Source organism: Dipodomys ordii, unplaced genomic scaffold, assembly GCF_000151885.1.
Source record: "Dipodomys ordii isolate 6190 unplaced genomic scaffold, Dord_2.0 Scaffold149, whole genome shotgun sequence".
NCBI lineage: Eukaryota > Metazoa > Chordata > Mammalia > Rodentia > Heteromyidae > Dipodomys > Dipodomys ordii.
This window is the reverse complement of record NW_012267365.1, coordinates 827,942-841,458: the sequence shown is the minus strand read 5'-3', so window position 1 is coordinate 841,458 and position 13,517 is coordinate 827,942. Positions and strand designations below refer to the sequence as shown.

Here is a 13,517-nt window from a genome sequence, read left to right as displayed (position 1 = left end):
CCAAGTACCAAATCCCATCCATTGTCCTTGTCAAAGGCCAGGGCTGATTATTACTGCCCACTGTCATCTGGGTTGCCCAGTCAGGAATACCTAACTGGAGGAGCTCACGTACTCAATTTCCATATGGTTAGGACTCCAACAACCTGGTTTGTAACATAAGCCAATAAACACTATCAATTTCTCTATTCTTGAGGGGAAAAAAAATCAGTGTCTAGCATGTGCATAGACATGGATATAAAAATGTCTGTATCCACAGGATTTGTAAGTTCATGTAAATGTGCATATGCTGTATTTGTTTATAAGTGTATATATGTATTTTATATAAGCATATGAACACTCCTTTACATGAATGGAAGGAACTATGTATTATTTTACAACTTATTTTAAGATTCTATCTTGGAGATTTTTAATGTAAGCTTAGTTCTAGTTCCTCATCGACTGGATACCATTTGTATACCTTATGTTAGTTTTCTTTGTGTATGTGTGTGTGCTAGTCATGGGGCTTGAACTCAGGGCCTGGGTGCTGCTGTCCTATAGCTTATGTGTTCAAGGCTAGCACTCTACCACTTAAACCACAACACAGCTACATTTCTGGCTTTTTTGGTGCTTAATTGGAGATAAGAGTCTCAGAAACTTTACTGCCTAGGCTGGCTTTGAATTGCAATCCTCAGATCTTAGCCTCCTGAATAGCTAGGATAACAGGTACATGCTGCCAATGCCCAGCTACTTTTACAATTTTTGTCTTTGAGATTTTTTAACCCTGCCGCATTTACTATTACAAAATTTATTTCCATAAGGCCCTATTACTAGGGCTTGGGTCTTCTGACCAGGATCAGAGGGCATTTTCAAACTAGGCTACTCTAAAACTCACTTCCCAAAAGACAACAGTGTTTAACTACACTAAAGTAGTAACCAAATATTAAGACTAAAAAGGAGTTCAGTATTGTTTCGGTTTATTCTGAAACATGGAAATATTCTTTCCCTTCATGACTCTAGGAGTTCCTTGATGAAATCAATATGAAACATGTTGCATACTGACAATTTTCCCAAAGCTTCTATGTATTGATATTAACTATGGTTTCTCAGAATTTTTTATTAAGTGTTTTGTTTTCCTTGTAGGCACATCATCTTTGCTCCAAGTAGCCACAACAAATATGATGGAGAATCATTTCCTGGAATTTATGATGCTATGTTTGATATTGAAAATAGAGCAGACCTCCATCTGGCCTGGACAGAAGTAAAGAAGCATATTTCTATTGCTGCTTTTACAATTCAAGCAGCAGCAGGGACACTGAGCGAAGTGTTATAGAAACATCTTGGTCAAGCGGCTTACCAATTAAAGGTGTTGCACAAAGTCTGAGGATGAAATCGGTCTTCTTTTCTAACCACTCATGGAATCAAAGTATTTCACAACCTTGATTTTTTTCATCACGTTTCTAAATTTGTGTATTATTCACCTATAAGATTTTTTACTCTTGGCTGGGTGCTGGTGGCCCACGCCTGTAATCCTAGCTACTCAGGAGGCTGAGATCTGAGGATCGTAGTTCAAAGCCAGCCTGGGCAGGAGGGACCGTGAGACTCCTATCTCAATAAAACCACCAAAAAATCGGAAGTGGCGCTGTAGCTAAAGTGGTAGAGCGCTTGCCTTGAGCTGAAGAGCTGAGGGACAGCACCCAAGCCCAGAGTTCAAGCCCCATGACCAACCAAAAAAAAATTTTTTTTTTCACTCTTGCGTACATGTCCAGAGAATGCAGACAAATGAAATGTCCATCAGTGGATGAATGGACAGTGGTATGCTACTCAGCAATTTTTTAAAAAATGAAAGAACTGGGCTGGGAAGGCGGTTCAGTGGTAGAGCGCTTGCCTTGCATGCATGAGGCCCTGGGTTCGATTCCTCAGCACCACATAAAAAAAAAGAAAAAAGCCAGAAGTGGCACTGTGGCTCAAGTGATTGAGCACTAGCCTTGAGCTGAAGAGCTGAGGGACAGTGCCCAGGTCCAGAGTACAGGCCCCACAACCGGACCCCCCCCCCAAAAAAAAATGGAACTGTTAATACATGTGATATTATTTCCAGACATTTTTGGGTAAAAAATGCTAGGCACAAAGTACTTAATGCAAAACTATGCTTAGAAATCAGCTTGAAACCAGAAATTAGGCAATTTGCAGGAAGGTGGGTAAAACTTCAAAGACCCACATGGAAACATGTAGGGATAAATGGAAATTTTGTCTTGAGCTAAATGTATATCTTAACCATACATCAGGTGTATACATTAGCCATACTTCATTGAACTATAAGCATAAAATGGGTTCATTTTAGTGTATGAAAATTGTGGTCTAGTTAGTTGAATTATACACCCACACACACACATACACACAAAAGATTTGTTCAGGAAACTGAAATAGGTTATCTGTAAAATCATTATGGGATGGAAACATCAGAAAGAAGTCAGTAATACCTCCAGTTTTGATCATTTCATCTCTACTAAAGAAACATGAAAGTTGGATATATGAGGAAGTAACTACCAAAGTCTCCACATTTAACTTCTATAAAGCAGGCATATTAGTGTCTACAATTTTCAGAAATGATTAAAGCTTCATTAAGAGAATCAGGGATGATAAGAACACTTGCCTGATATACAAGCTCGCTGGGTTCAATCCACAACATGCACATACTCACACATGCAAGCATGCATTAGAAGCTTGGTTGGTCAAACACGTTATCAGAGTTGAGTAAAAACTCTGGAAAAGCATTTATAGGCTGGAACCCTGACTAAAATAACAGTTCATTTCGTTGCAAGGAGAAACTATCCAACCATACATCTTAATAAAGTAAGGCAATACAAGATGGTCACACATGTCTTATATACCCCAATATGACTACATGGCATCTCATTGGCTCCCCCTAAGTGTCATGTATGGCAATAACTAAGCCATCAAGATAAATTTATGTTTTATTTGTTCTGTTTTTGTTTCTTCTGCTAAAAAGAATAAACTAATATTCTGCTTTTTAAAAAATAAGGTATGTAATTTATTTTTTTTTGGGGGGGGGTCCAGTCGTGGGGCCTGAACTCTGGGCCTGGGCGCTGTCCCTCAGCTCTTCAGCTCAAGGCTAGCACACTACCACTTGAGCCATAGCACCACTTCCGGCTATTTTTTTCTGTTTATGTGGTGCTGAGGAATTGAACCCAGGGTCTCGTGCACGCAAGGCAAGTGCACCTTCTCAGGCCCAAGGTATGTAATTTATGAAGCATTTTTAAAAAACATATAAAATCACTGTTTTGTGAAAACATGTTCTCAAACCCAGGGAGTTAACTTCACAGCCAGGTTACAATACTTTAATAAAACACATTTACATATACACTTTCACTTGTTTACATGGTGATTGGCCACGACTTACTGTTTAAAAAGTGATAAAGTACAGATAGGAAACAAAACACCATTTCTTCCAATCCTCAATATTATTCTAAATTCAGATGAGCCATATTTTCTTTGCATGAATATACAACTTTCTTGAGTAGCTTACAGGTGAGAGCCACTGACACCTGACTTAAAACTTTCAACAGGATTTCCATACCAGACCTTGTGCTTCTAATAACTAGCAGTCAATTGCTTTTATTACAACCAATAGGAAAAAGTAGATCAAATGCAAAACATTTTTAAAGACATTTAAGAGCTATTGAAGGACTAGAGGCATTGAAGCTTTTAAAATACCTTTGCTGTTAGAGGTGGTATTGGAATTTGAACTCATGCCTCACACTTGCTCTATTACTTGGGCCACACCTTCAGCCATTTTATCTTTTGAGCAGTAGATCCTATTTTATGCTTCTCACATAGCTAGGATGACTGTAGCCAGGTTTTTATTTGATGAGATGGGGTTTATAAACTTTTATTCACCCTGACCTTCAGTTGCAATTTTTCTCATCTCATCTTTCTGAATAGCTAGGATAAAAGATTGAACCAATACCTTAAGAACATCTTTTTAGAAGTCTTAGTACATCTAGACAATAGTACTTCTCATAGTACCTCCTAGACAGTTGACAGTACAAATTTCTTTCCTGAGGGAATTCATTCAGTAATTCAAGTGAAGGGCTCAAGTTCAAATCTGGTACAGACTCAAGCAAGTTACTGGGGATAATCAGGTTACCTTGGTAGCTCTATGTTCTACCATGAAATAATTCAAATCTAGAGAACAGAAGCCTAATCCTATAACATGTTTACTTAAGAGCTAGGTAGAAAGAGTAAGGGCAAAGCAGTTTTTCAACCTGGCCTAGGCCATCTCAGGCTGTTTCACACCCTAGTCTTTTTTCATGGATGCCTCCATTGTTTTTTATCTGGCTAATTCCTTTCCAATCCCTTAAGAGACTGGTGTCTACAATGCCTTAAAAACTCATCCATAAATATATTATACAATATATTCACCAAAATATATTACACTATTTTTTTTTTTTGGTCCAGTCATGGGGCCTGAACTCGGTCTGGGCGCTGTCCCTCAGCTCTTCAGCTCAAGGCTAGCGCTCTAACACTTGAGCCACAGCGCCACTTCCGGCTTTTTTCTTATGTGGTGCTGAGGAATAGAACCCAGGGCCTCATGCATGCAAGGCAAGCACTCTACCACTGAGCCACCTTCCCAGCCCCTATTACACTATTCTTTACAGACCTGTCTTTAGCAACTTTTTATTTAATGGTTCCTTTTTTTCTGTTTTTGGACCTTTCTTGGAAGCAAAGGCCATGTAAACATGGCCAATTATCTTAAGCATCTAAGTGACCTTTTTTTTTTGATAGTAAACAAAATAAGCAAAGGATGGCTACAATATTGAAGAGGCTTATTAAATTGTATCCTAATAAAAACATGGCTCTACCTGGGTACCAATGGCTCACACTTGTAATCCTAGCTACCCAGGAGGCTGAGATCTGAGGATTGCAGTTTGAAGCCAGCTCAGGCAGGAAAGGTTATCTCCAGTTAACCACCAGAAAACCAGAAGAGGCGCTGTGGATCATAGTGGCAGAGCTAGCCTTGAGCGAAAAGAGCTCAGGGACAGTGCCCAGTTCAAGCCACACAACTGACAATACTAATTGGCTCGTTGGCTTTTTTTTTTTTTTTGGTCGGTTGGCTTCTAAAGTAGATATTCTGGTTAAAACTGTTGTTGGAGTTGGCTTTTCATTAACAAGCCTTAAGCTTTTACAAGAAATTGTAATCATACATAAGTACTGAACTTTGAATTCTAACAGATAACTCTGTTTTCCTCTACCTAAGAATGTATTTTGCAAAGTTATTCTCATCAATAATCTAGGGTCTAAAAAATAAAAAGAATCTAGGGTCTGTGTTTAAATTGTGTACTTTTTGTCCATCCAACCTCTTCCTACCCTGATAAGACCGTTCCTGAGTGGCATATTCTCAGTATGTATAACTGTTCCTTTATTGGATCCACTTAGTTCCAAATTTGTGAACTCCTGCACCATACACAAGTTATGTCTGCTTTCTGATAGAAAAATAAGATGCCCTCAACAAAGTTCAGAATGTTCTGAACTCTGCTTTTTTTAAGGTTAAAATGACATTTACATCATGCCTGTCTGATTTCCAAATCCTGAGATCCAGTAAACCAAGTTTCAAATCTTAGTAACCTTGTTGCACTAATTTCATGGAGAAAATCTCACAAATCTATTGTATTCAATGTCCATAACCTAATTTTATGCCACTTTCATATATCCCTTTCTATCAAAGTGGCCTTTCTAAAATGCAAACTATTACCAATATATAAGAGTGGAGGGGCTGGGAAGGTGGCTCAATGGTAGAGTGCTTGCCTTGCATGCCTGAGGCCCTGGGTTCGATTCCTCAGCACCACATAAGCAAAAAGAAAAAAGCCGGAAGTAGCGCTGTGGCTCAAGTGGTAGAGCACTAGCCTTGAGCTGAAGAGCTGAGGGACAGTCAGTGCCCAGGTCCAGAGCACAGGCCCACAACCGGACCCAAAAAAAAAAAAATTAAAAATGTACTGTATATCCAAAGCATTTCAAAATTACAAATAGTTAGAACCCATTTCCCTGTCCTTATTTAGTACTTTGGGATCCACAAATAGCAATTCTAACAGGTTTCCATTGCCAATGACCCAGCTGGTATAGAAACCATATGCTGGAAAGGCACTGTCCTCGCTTAGAAAAAATTCAAATGATCCATGGCTTATTCCTGGGTTTACAATCTTGTTCATCGTTATTTCAACACTAGGAACTTAAGGTTCCAAGTATCTGAAAATATGTACTTATTTAAAGTAGGTCTCACATTAACAGAGAAAACAGACAAGTGAGATGCTATTTCAGTAGAGGTTTTATCAGAGTTATGATTTGTTTTCTACAAAATATACATCACTATCAAAATGGACATGGAAATTTTCATCATTTTTTTTCTGCATTGAAGATTATTAGAGTTCTCTGGAGGGTCTTTAGAGAAATTGCATACCCTAAAATTGGTCAAATCATATGGGTTTTTAGCAGGCTATTTAAAACCACCCAGACACAATGACAGGAATTTAATAGATTTATTCTCTAATGAAATACAGCTAACAAAAAATTGTTCCTGATTATCAGTTGTTAGTCTACTATGTTACATGCCAATGGGTTGTGAAGTCTATTCTTTAAGTTGACAAGCAAAAGCAGTATAGAATAGTGGTTAAGCGTACAGAGTAAGTCAAGTTGCCTGAATCAGAGTATTTACTCTCTAACTCAACCTCTTTTGACTCTGGGCAAGTGCCATAGTTTCTTCATTTGTTATGTAAGAGAACCCGCCTCACTGGGGCCACAAGCATTATGCTTGGTTATTTAAATTCTTTAGGCTTGAACCTAGCCCATATTGCTGCATGTCTAACATTTCCAACAGCCAACCAATAAATACATCCATCAAGTACTGTGCTAGAAAAAGAGAACAGCTGACCAAAACAGTCAAGGTTACATGCAGTTGGCAAAGGAATATAAACAATAACAAACTAAGCATACAAAAATAAAACAATTATATCCTTATGAGATGCTTTCATTAAGATATTAAGGGAATTAAGCTTGGAAAGGTTTCCTTTTTCTAAGCTTACTTTAAATAACAAAAATATTTAAATCTATGTGAGCAATTTGTCTGTTTAGTGGATAAACAATGACAAATTAAGGTATTTAATACACAATCTTCCGGGGCTGGGAAGGTGGCTCAGTGGTAGAGCAACTTGCCTTGCATGCCTGAGGCCCTGGGTTTGATTCCTCAACACCACCTAAGCAAAGAGAAAAAAGCTGGAAGTGGCGCTGTGGCTCAGTGGTAGAGTGCTAGCCTTGAGCTGAAGAGTGGAGGGACAGCGCCCAGGCCCAGAGTTCAGGCCCCACGACCAGACCCAGAAAAAACAAAAAAAAAAAAAATACACAATCTTCCAAGAACATCAAATGTTTAAAGCTGGCAAGTTTCATTTTACTTGTTCTTAAGGGTGGCCTACCAAACTAGCTAACAAAAAACATTAATAAGCAGTCAATAAAAACATGGTTTTAAGAAAACTTTTTTTTCTTTTGCAAAGAGTTATTTACTTAAGAAGTGAACACTATAACTGAGCGATGTGGATCATGCCTGTAATCTCAGCTATTCAGGAGGCAGGAAGATCATGATTAGAGTTCAGCCTAGGCAAAAAGTTAATGAAACTTTGTCTCGTAGGCATGACACTTATCTATAATCTCATGTTCAAGGAGATAAGGTAGGAGGATCACAATCTGTGGCCAAGTCAGCAAGAAGTCCTGAGATCCCATCTGAAAAATAATCTAAAGCAAAAGAGGATGGAGACATGATAGAATATTTGCTTAGCAAAGTGTGAAGCCCAGAATTCTAATCTTAGTACCACAACCAAAAATAAAAAGTAGTCTCATTTGGATATGGATACACATACACACACACACACACACACTTTTTTTAACTTCATTTTTGCTAGTCCTGGGGCTTAAACTCAGGGCCTGGGCACAGTCCCTGAGATTATTTTGCTTCAGGGTAGCACTCTACCACTTGAGCCACAGGCTTTTTCTACGTATATGGTACTGAGGAATCGAACCCAGGGCTTCATGCATGCTAGGCAAGCACTCTACCACTAAGCCACATTCCCAGTCCTTAAAAACTCTTTTAACAACAAAAGTTGACCCTGAAACAGAGTAGCACAGACCAATATGGAGATGGTCCTACTTTGGTTAGATACAGTCCCAATCAAAAAATTAAAGCATGTTCTCACAGCACACCCTACAAAGTGTTTGTTATAAATAGTGCCACTATGATATTCTTAAGCTGCTGGTGTCATCAACATTTTTCCTCTTGAAGAAAACTATTCTTAAAGGAACTCTCTATTCTTAAAGAACTCATAAATCCTAGTACCAAGCAACAATTATGCAGAAAACACTTTTGCAAACCAGGTATTTTAGTGTCACTTGCCTAAAACTAAGGGTTTCTACAGTTAAAAAGAGCAAATTTGTAGCAAAAATATTAATTGTATAGTTAGTTCTTTGTTGGGATAGCGACTATTAAACTATTAAAATTTGTTGCTTTTTTTCTTTTGTGCTGGTATCCCAGGGCTTGAATTCAGGGCTTGGGCAGCACTGTCCCTGAGCTTTTTGCTCAGGGACTAGCACTCTACCACTTTAAACACAGTTCCACTTGTAGCGTTTTTAGCGCTTAATTGGAGATAAGTGTCTCACAGACTTTCATGCCCAGGCTTGTTCTGAGTTGCAAAACTCAGATCTCAGTCTCCTGAGTAGCCAGGATTATAGTCACTAATGCTCAGCAAAATTCTTATTTTCAACTGTTGATACAATTGGCTTAAATTATTACAATAAAAGTAGGATAGGTTTCAAGAAATACCTTTTAAGACTGCCACTAAAAATAGATGCTTAAAATTAAATGTTCGATTTAGGCTTGATAGTCATGTATGTCTGTAATTCCAGAATTTGGGAGGGGGAAGTAGGAGATTAAAAGTTTGAGGCCAGCCTAGGTTATGACACTGTCTCAAAAAAAAAAAAAAAAAAAAACAAGAAAAACTCAACAATCCACTTTTAACAAAAAAGTTAATTTCTTACTTTTGTAAATATTCTGTGGTTGAGATTTTAATATAGGTGCAAAATTAGTTAACATGAATTTTTGAACTTTTTTTAACAATTCTTTAAAAACGAAAATTATCTTGAAATAAGAGACTATGGAAGAAAATTCAATGTTTACATTATTTCCTTAATACTATACTAAATGTGGTAAAAAAAAATAGCAATTTTATTTTTTTGTTTTGAGATTACACAGCTTTACTATAATTACTTTGTATACTAAGAAAGATGTTCATTAAAATTAAAGCAGTTTTATTAACAATTATGAACGTGTTGAGGGGCTAAATCATATTCTATATAATGAAATGCAATTTTAGAGTTTAGGTAAATTTTGCTTGGATTATATGGGCAGCACATTCAGAGATTCTCAGGAATAAGAAACAAATGGTCATTACTGTCTAAACAACACAGCTGTAGCAGAAAAACAAACAAACAGTGCCTTGTAAACTAAGTCTAAAATTAGAATATTTTACTTGTTTAATAGTTTAATCATAACAGAGTAGGCTATTGTCCAGAGAAAAAAATTCTCAAAAAGTAGGCATTTGTAAGTTATAACTATTATTCCAAATAAAATAAAAACTTCATGCCTCTAAACGAACCCATGTTTCTAAATGTAAAAGGCAATTGTAAAAACTTTAAATACATCTCTATAAGAACTAAAGTTGGATACAATCTTTACTGCTAAAAATTTCTTTTCATATTATCATGAAAACCCAGTTACCAGACCTTTTGTTTTAAAACCTGTGACAGAACTGGATCTCTAAATTATATTTAGAGAATAGAATACTAGTAAAGAATACTAGCAATAGAATACTAGTAAAGTTATCTCCTACTAGAACAGATACAAACTACTAAAACATTACTTCCACTTTAATTTTTCTTTATCCTTTCATTAATACCAAGAAAACCTCCTAGTGATTTGAAAAATAGCCCCTCCCTTTTTTACTTTTCCTGTTAGTCCCATAGTCCCCAAATTTATCAAGCTGCCAGACTTCTGACCTTTATAACATTTCCAAATTTAAATTTCCTTCTTGAGTTCAGCACCAGCTCAAAATGTAACCTATGTACAAATGAATCTAACTGGATCAAATAATTAAAATTCTGCTCCATCTATATTTAATACAAATAAAGTACAACATATAAATGAGCACTGTATTAAAAAATTGTCAAGGTCTTCATAAAAGCCTTAAGAAAAACTCCAAAAGAATTATGCTCTTTAAGTTAGTTAATATGAAATAGACCGTTGGGATAAACCAAAGGTTATATATTTAGTTTTGCTATACCTTAACATATTTCCACAAACCCTTAAGATTATGACTTTTATGATTGCAAATTTTCCTAGCAGGGAAACCAAATATATAAAATTTCTTTATATCTGCAACTATAGATAAGGTACAATTTAGTCACAACACCATATAAAGATATCTAAATAGGGGTTGAGGATTTAGCTCAGTGGAAGAGCACTTGACTAGAAAGAGCAAGGTGCTAACCAAGATCAATCACCGGCACCAAAAAAACAAACAAAAAAAAAAACACGCTTTTTTTTAAAAAACATTATTGCTTAGTTTTATAAATGGTGAATTTTGAACAAATTGTTACTTCTATAACTTTATCTACATTTCTATCCTTGTAAATCATACAGTTTGGCAAGTAATAGTTTTTAAACTAAATTGATTGTAAACAAATGCTCATTTGGTAGCAATATATTCTCCTTTAGCTTCCTATTTACTATCATCAGTCCTAAAAAGAATTAACTACCCTAGGGAAACAACACAGAGCAGCTGCTTTTCTTTAAGGTTTTCAAGCATTATAGGAACAAAGATCCATGAAAAATCTGATAGAAATTTAAACAGTTCATCTCAATTCCTAATTATGGGATAACAGAGACATGGAAAAGACAAAGGTGCCTTTTATTTCACTATTTAACATAACAGAAATACTAAGAAATACTGCAATGATGTTATTGAGCAATTCTCCATCTTCTTCAAGGATGGGGGTCAAAACCAGTGAGGAGAAATAAATAATCAACATTATAGAACTTAAAAGGAAGATGAGAGGCACAGAAAGAGAAAATGACTTTGGCTTTGAGAACCTCACACGTTGACCCTGAAATGCCAGATTTAAAAACAACAAAAAGAAGCCATCCCTTCATCACATACTACTCAGTATTATGAAACTGCCACAGCTTTTTTTTCTTCCCATTCAATCAGCGATCTCTTTTTGTTTTTCCTGCTTTTTGGTGGTAGGTAGTTCAAGACTTGCCCATTGCATGGGCTCAGCTTTTCTCATGGTGATCTCAATCTTAGTTGCAGTCATAGTTACATAACTTCGCTTCACATCAATCACCTATAATGTATCAAGGAGTGAGAGAAAGGTTAAATGCTTTCATAGACTCAGTGGAAAACATTCTTACTTCGCTAAAAATTCCAAACCTATGCTCTAAACCCATTTTTATTCCAGGTTAAACTTCTTGATAATATAACTTACATACTTGAATTTCTTGTTAAGTGGTATACTATACCTTTTTAAAAATGGTTTTTTAAATTTTCAGAAAAATATTGATTCGTAATACTTACACCCCATAATTTCACGTTTTGATGAAATTCCTTCTCTCCTTCAAACACAATGTGTACATTTAACTAAAAGACACAGAAAAAGTGAGCATGAGTTTTATTTTGGTGCTGAGGATGGAACCCAGGAAAGTACACAGACTGTACACAATCTACGTATTGAGCCACAACTCAACAGAAAGTTAATTGCTTAACCAATAAACAGGTAGAGGGTTTATGAAAACAAACACTGGTTATGAAAAAAACACATTTTTGTGAAACTGTCAATATTATAAGTTTTTCTTCATTAAAAAAACATTAACAGGAAGTGGCACTGTGGCTCAAACGGTAGAGAGCTAGCCTTCAGCTGAAGAGCACAGGGACAGCGCCCAGGCCCAGTGTTCAAGCCCCACGACCGACAAAATAAATAAATAAATAACAGAAAAGCAAAACTGACCTGAAGTTTCACACTGAGAACTAAATATCTTATTACTTGCTAACTCTTTAAGCTACTGAATTACCTAGCAAACTGTGTTGAAAGAAAATTGTAACATGGGAATTTTCATCTGAAATTCTAAGAGTAATTTAAAATTATGTTTTCCATGAAAAATAAGGATATTTTATAAGACATTAATACAAAAAGCATGTTTAACAATTATTACTATTAGTTGTGTACTTACCAATGTACTATTTGCTTCTACTCGACTAAGTTCTGGAAGAGAATTTTTGGCATAGACTGAAATTGTGACTTCACCTCCAGTCTGATGCCAGTCATGCCTACATGGAACAACTTTTTTCCCCTGTAATAAAAGAAATTTATCTTATTAGTTTTATTAGTATCTTATTAGTTTTATGATATCTGAACATGACTATACCATCCAGTTAAGTTTTTCTCTTTTAAGACCACGATGTTTCTAGACAAAAAACTTTAAGGTCTTAAGAAAATTTATCCAGGGGCTGGGAAGGTGGCTCAGTGGTACAGCGCATGCTCGAGGCCCTGGGTTCGATTCCCCAGCACCACATAAGCAAAAAGAAAAAAAGCCGGAAGTGGCACTGTGGCTCAAGTGGTAGAGCACTAGCCTTGAGCTGAAGAGCTGAGGGACAGCGCCCAGGCCCAGAGTTCAGGCTCCACGACCGGACCCAAAAAAAAAAAAAAAAGAAAATTTATCCAGTTTTGTGTTGTGTAGGCAACCAACATTCTGATACGTTATCTATATCCACTTCTAATCACCCTCCTCATCTCTATATCTGTAGGCTTCACACTAATATGCAATATATATATATATATATATATATATGTATGTATGTATGTATATAAAACATGGTTTACAGACAAGGCTTTCTAATACCTACTATTATATAATAGTGTTTGTAAACAGTGCAACTCTTTATTTCACCCCAAATAACCTATGTTTAAGTTCAAATTTTTAAAATTATTGAAATTATTTAAAAAAGAAAATTTATCCAGTTTTGATTTTCAATAATCATTTTAAAAAACAACAACCAAAAAGACCCTCAGGATACAGTCAGAATGGCATTTGCTCAATGGGAAAAACCATATAACATATTAACCTCATGTATAGGTAACTGATTTTTACATGTGAGAACTGGAGAAGAAAAAAAAAAACCCTTAGAGTTTTTAACTATCTTACTTGTATTGAGTCGCTTTGTTCTTTTATATTATCATGCAGAAAAATGTGGGATTTACAGAAGTGTTCTTTTGATCAACATCAAACACACTTCAGGAAGTATCACAGTATATTATAAAACAATGTGAACAAAACATACATCATTTCCTCAAGAGTATTACTCTAAAATCTTTTTATCATACTAGAAACATTTTATTTTTTCAAAACTTCTTTTTTTTTGGGGGGGGGG

General features: G+C 36.1%; 2 protein-coding genes across 3 annotated transcripts in view; one reads left to right on the top strand and one right to left on the bottom strand.

Annotated features, from left to right (window-relative positions):
• Naalad2 (N-acetylated alpha-linked acidic dipeptidase 2) overlaps nt 1-1,343 on the top strand; it is a 43,687-nt gene extending 42,344 nt beyond the window's left edge. For both annotated transcript variants that reach the window (XM_013032097.1, XM_013032096.1), the window contains one exon: nt 1,120-1,343. In XM_013032097.1, the coding sequence (XP_012887551.1) occupies nt 1,120-1,309 (190 nt within the window). In that variant the 3' untranslated portion in view covers nt 1,310-1,343. The remainder of the gene's footprint in view (nt 1-1,119) is intronic.
• Nucleotides 1,344-10,979: 9,636 nt separating this feature from the next.
• The window catches only part of Chordc1 (cysteine and histidine-rich domain (CHORD) containing 1), a 20,721-nt gene continuing 18,183 nt past the window's right edge, over nt 10,980-13,517 (bottom strand). Inside the window, exons 9-11 of the mRNA XM_013032099.1 lie at nt 12,320-12,439; nt 11,667-11,729; nt 10,980-11,436 (exon numbers count right to left, since the gene is read on the bottom strand). Of these exons, the coding sequence (XP_012887553.1) occupies nt 11,293-11,436; nt 11,667-11,729; nt 12,320-12,439 (327 nt within the window). The 3' untranslated portion in view covers nt 10,980-11,292. The remainder of the gene's footprint in view (nt 11,437-11,666; nt 11,730-12,319; nt 12,440-13,517) is intronic.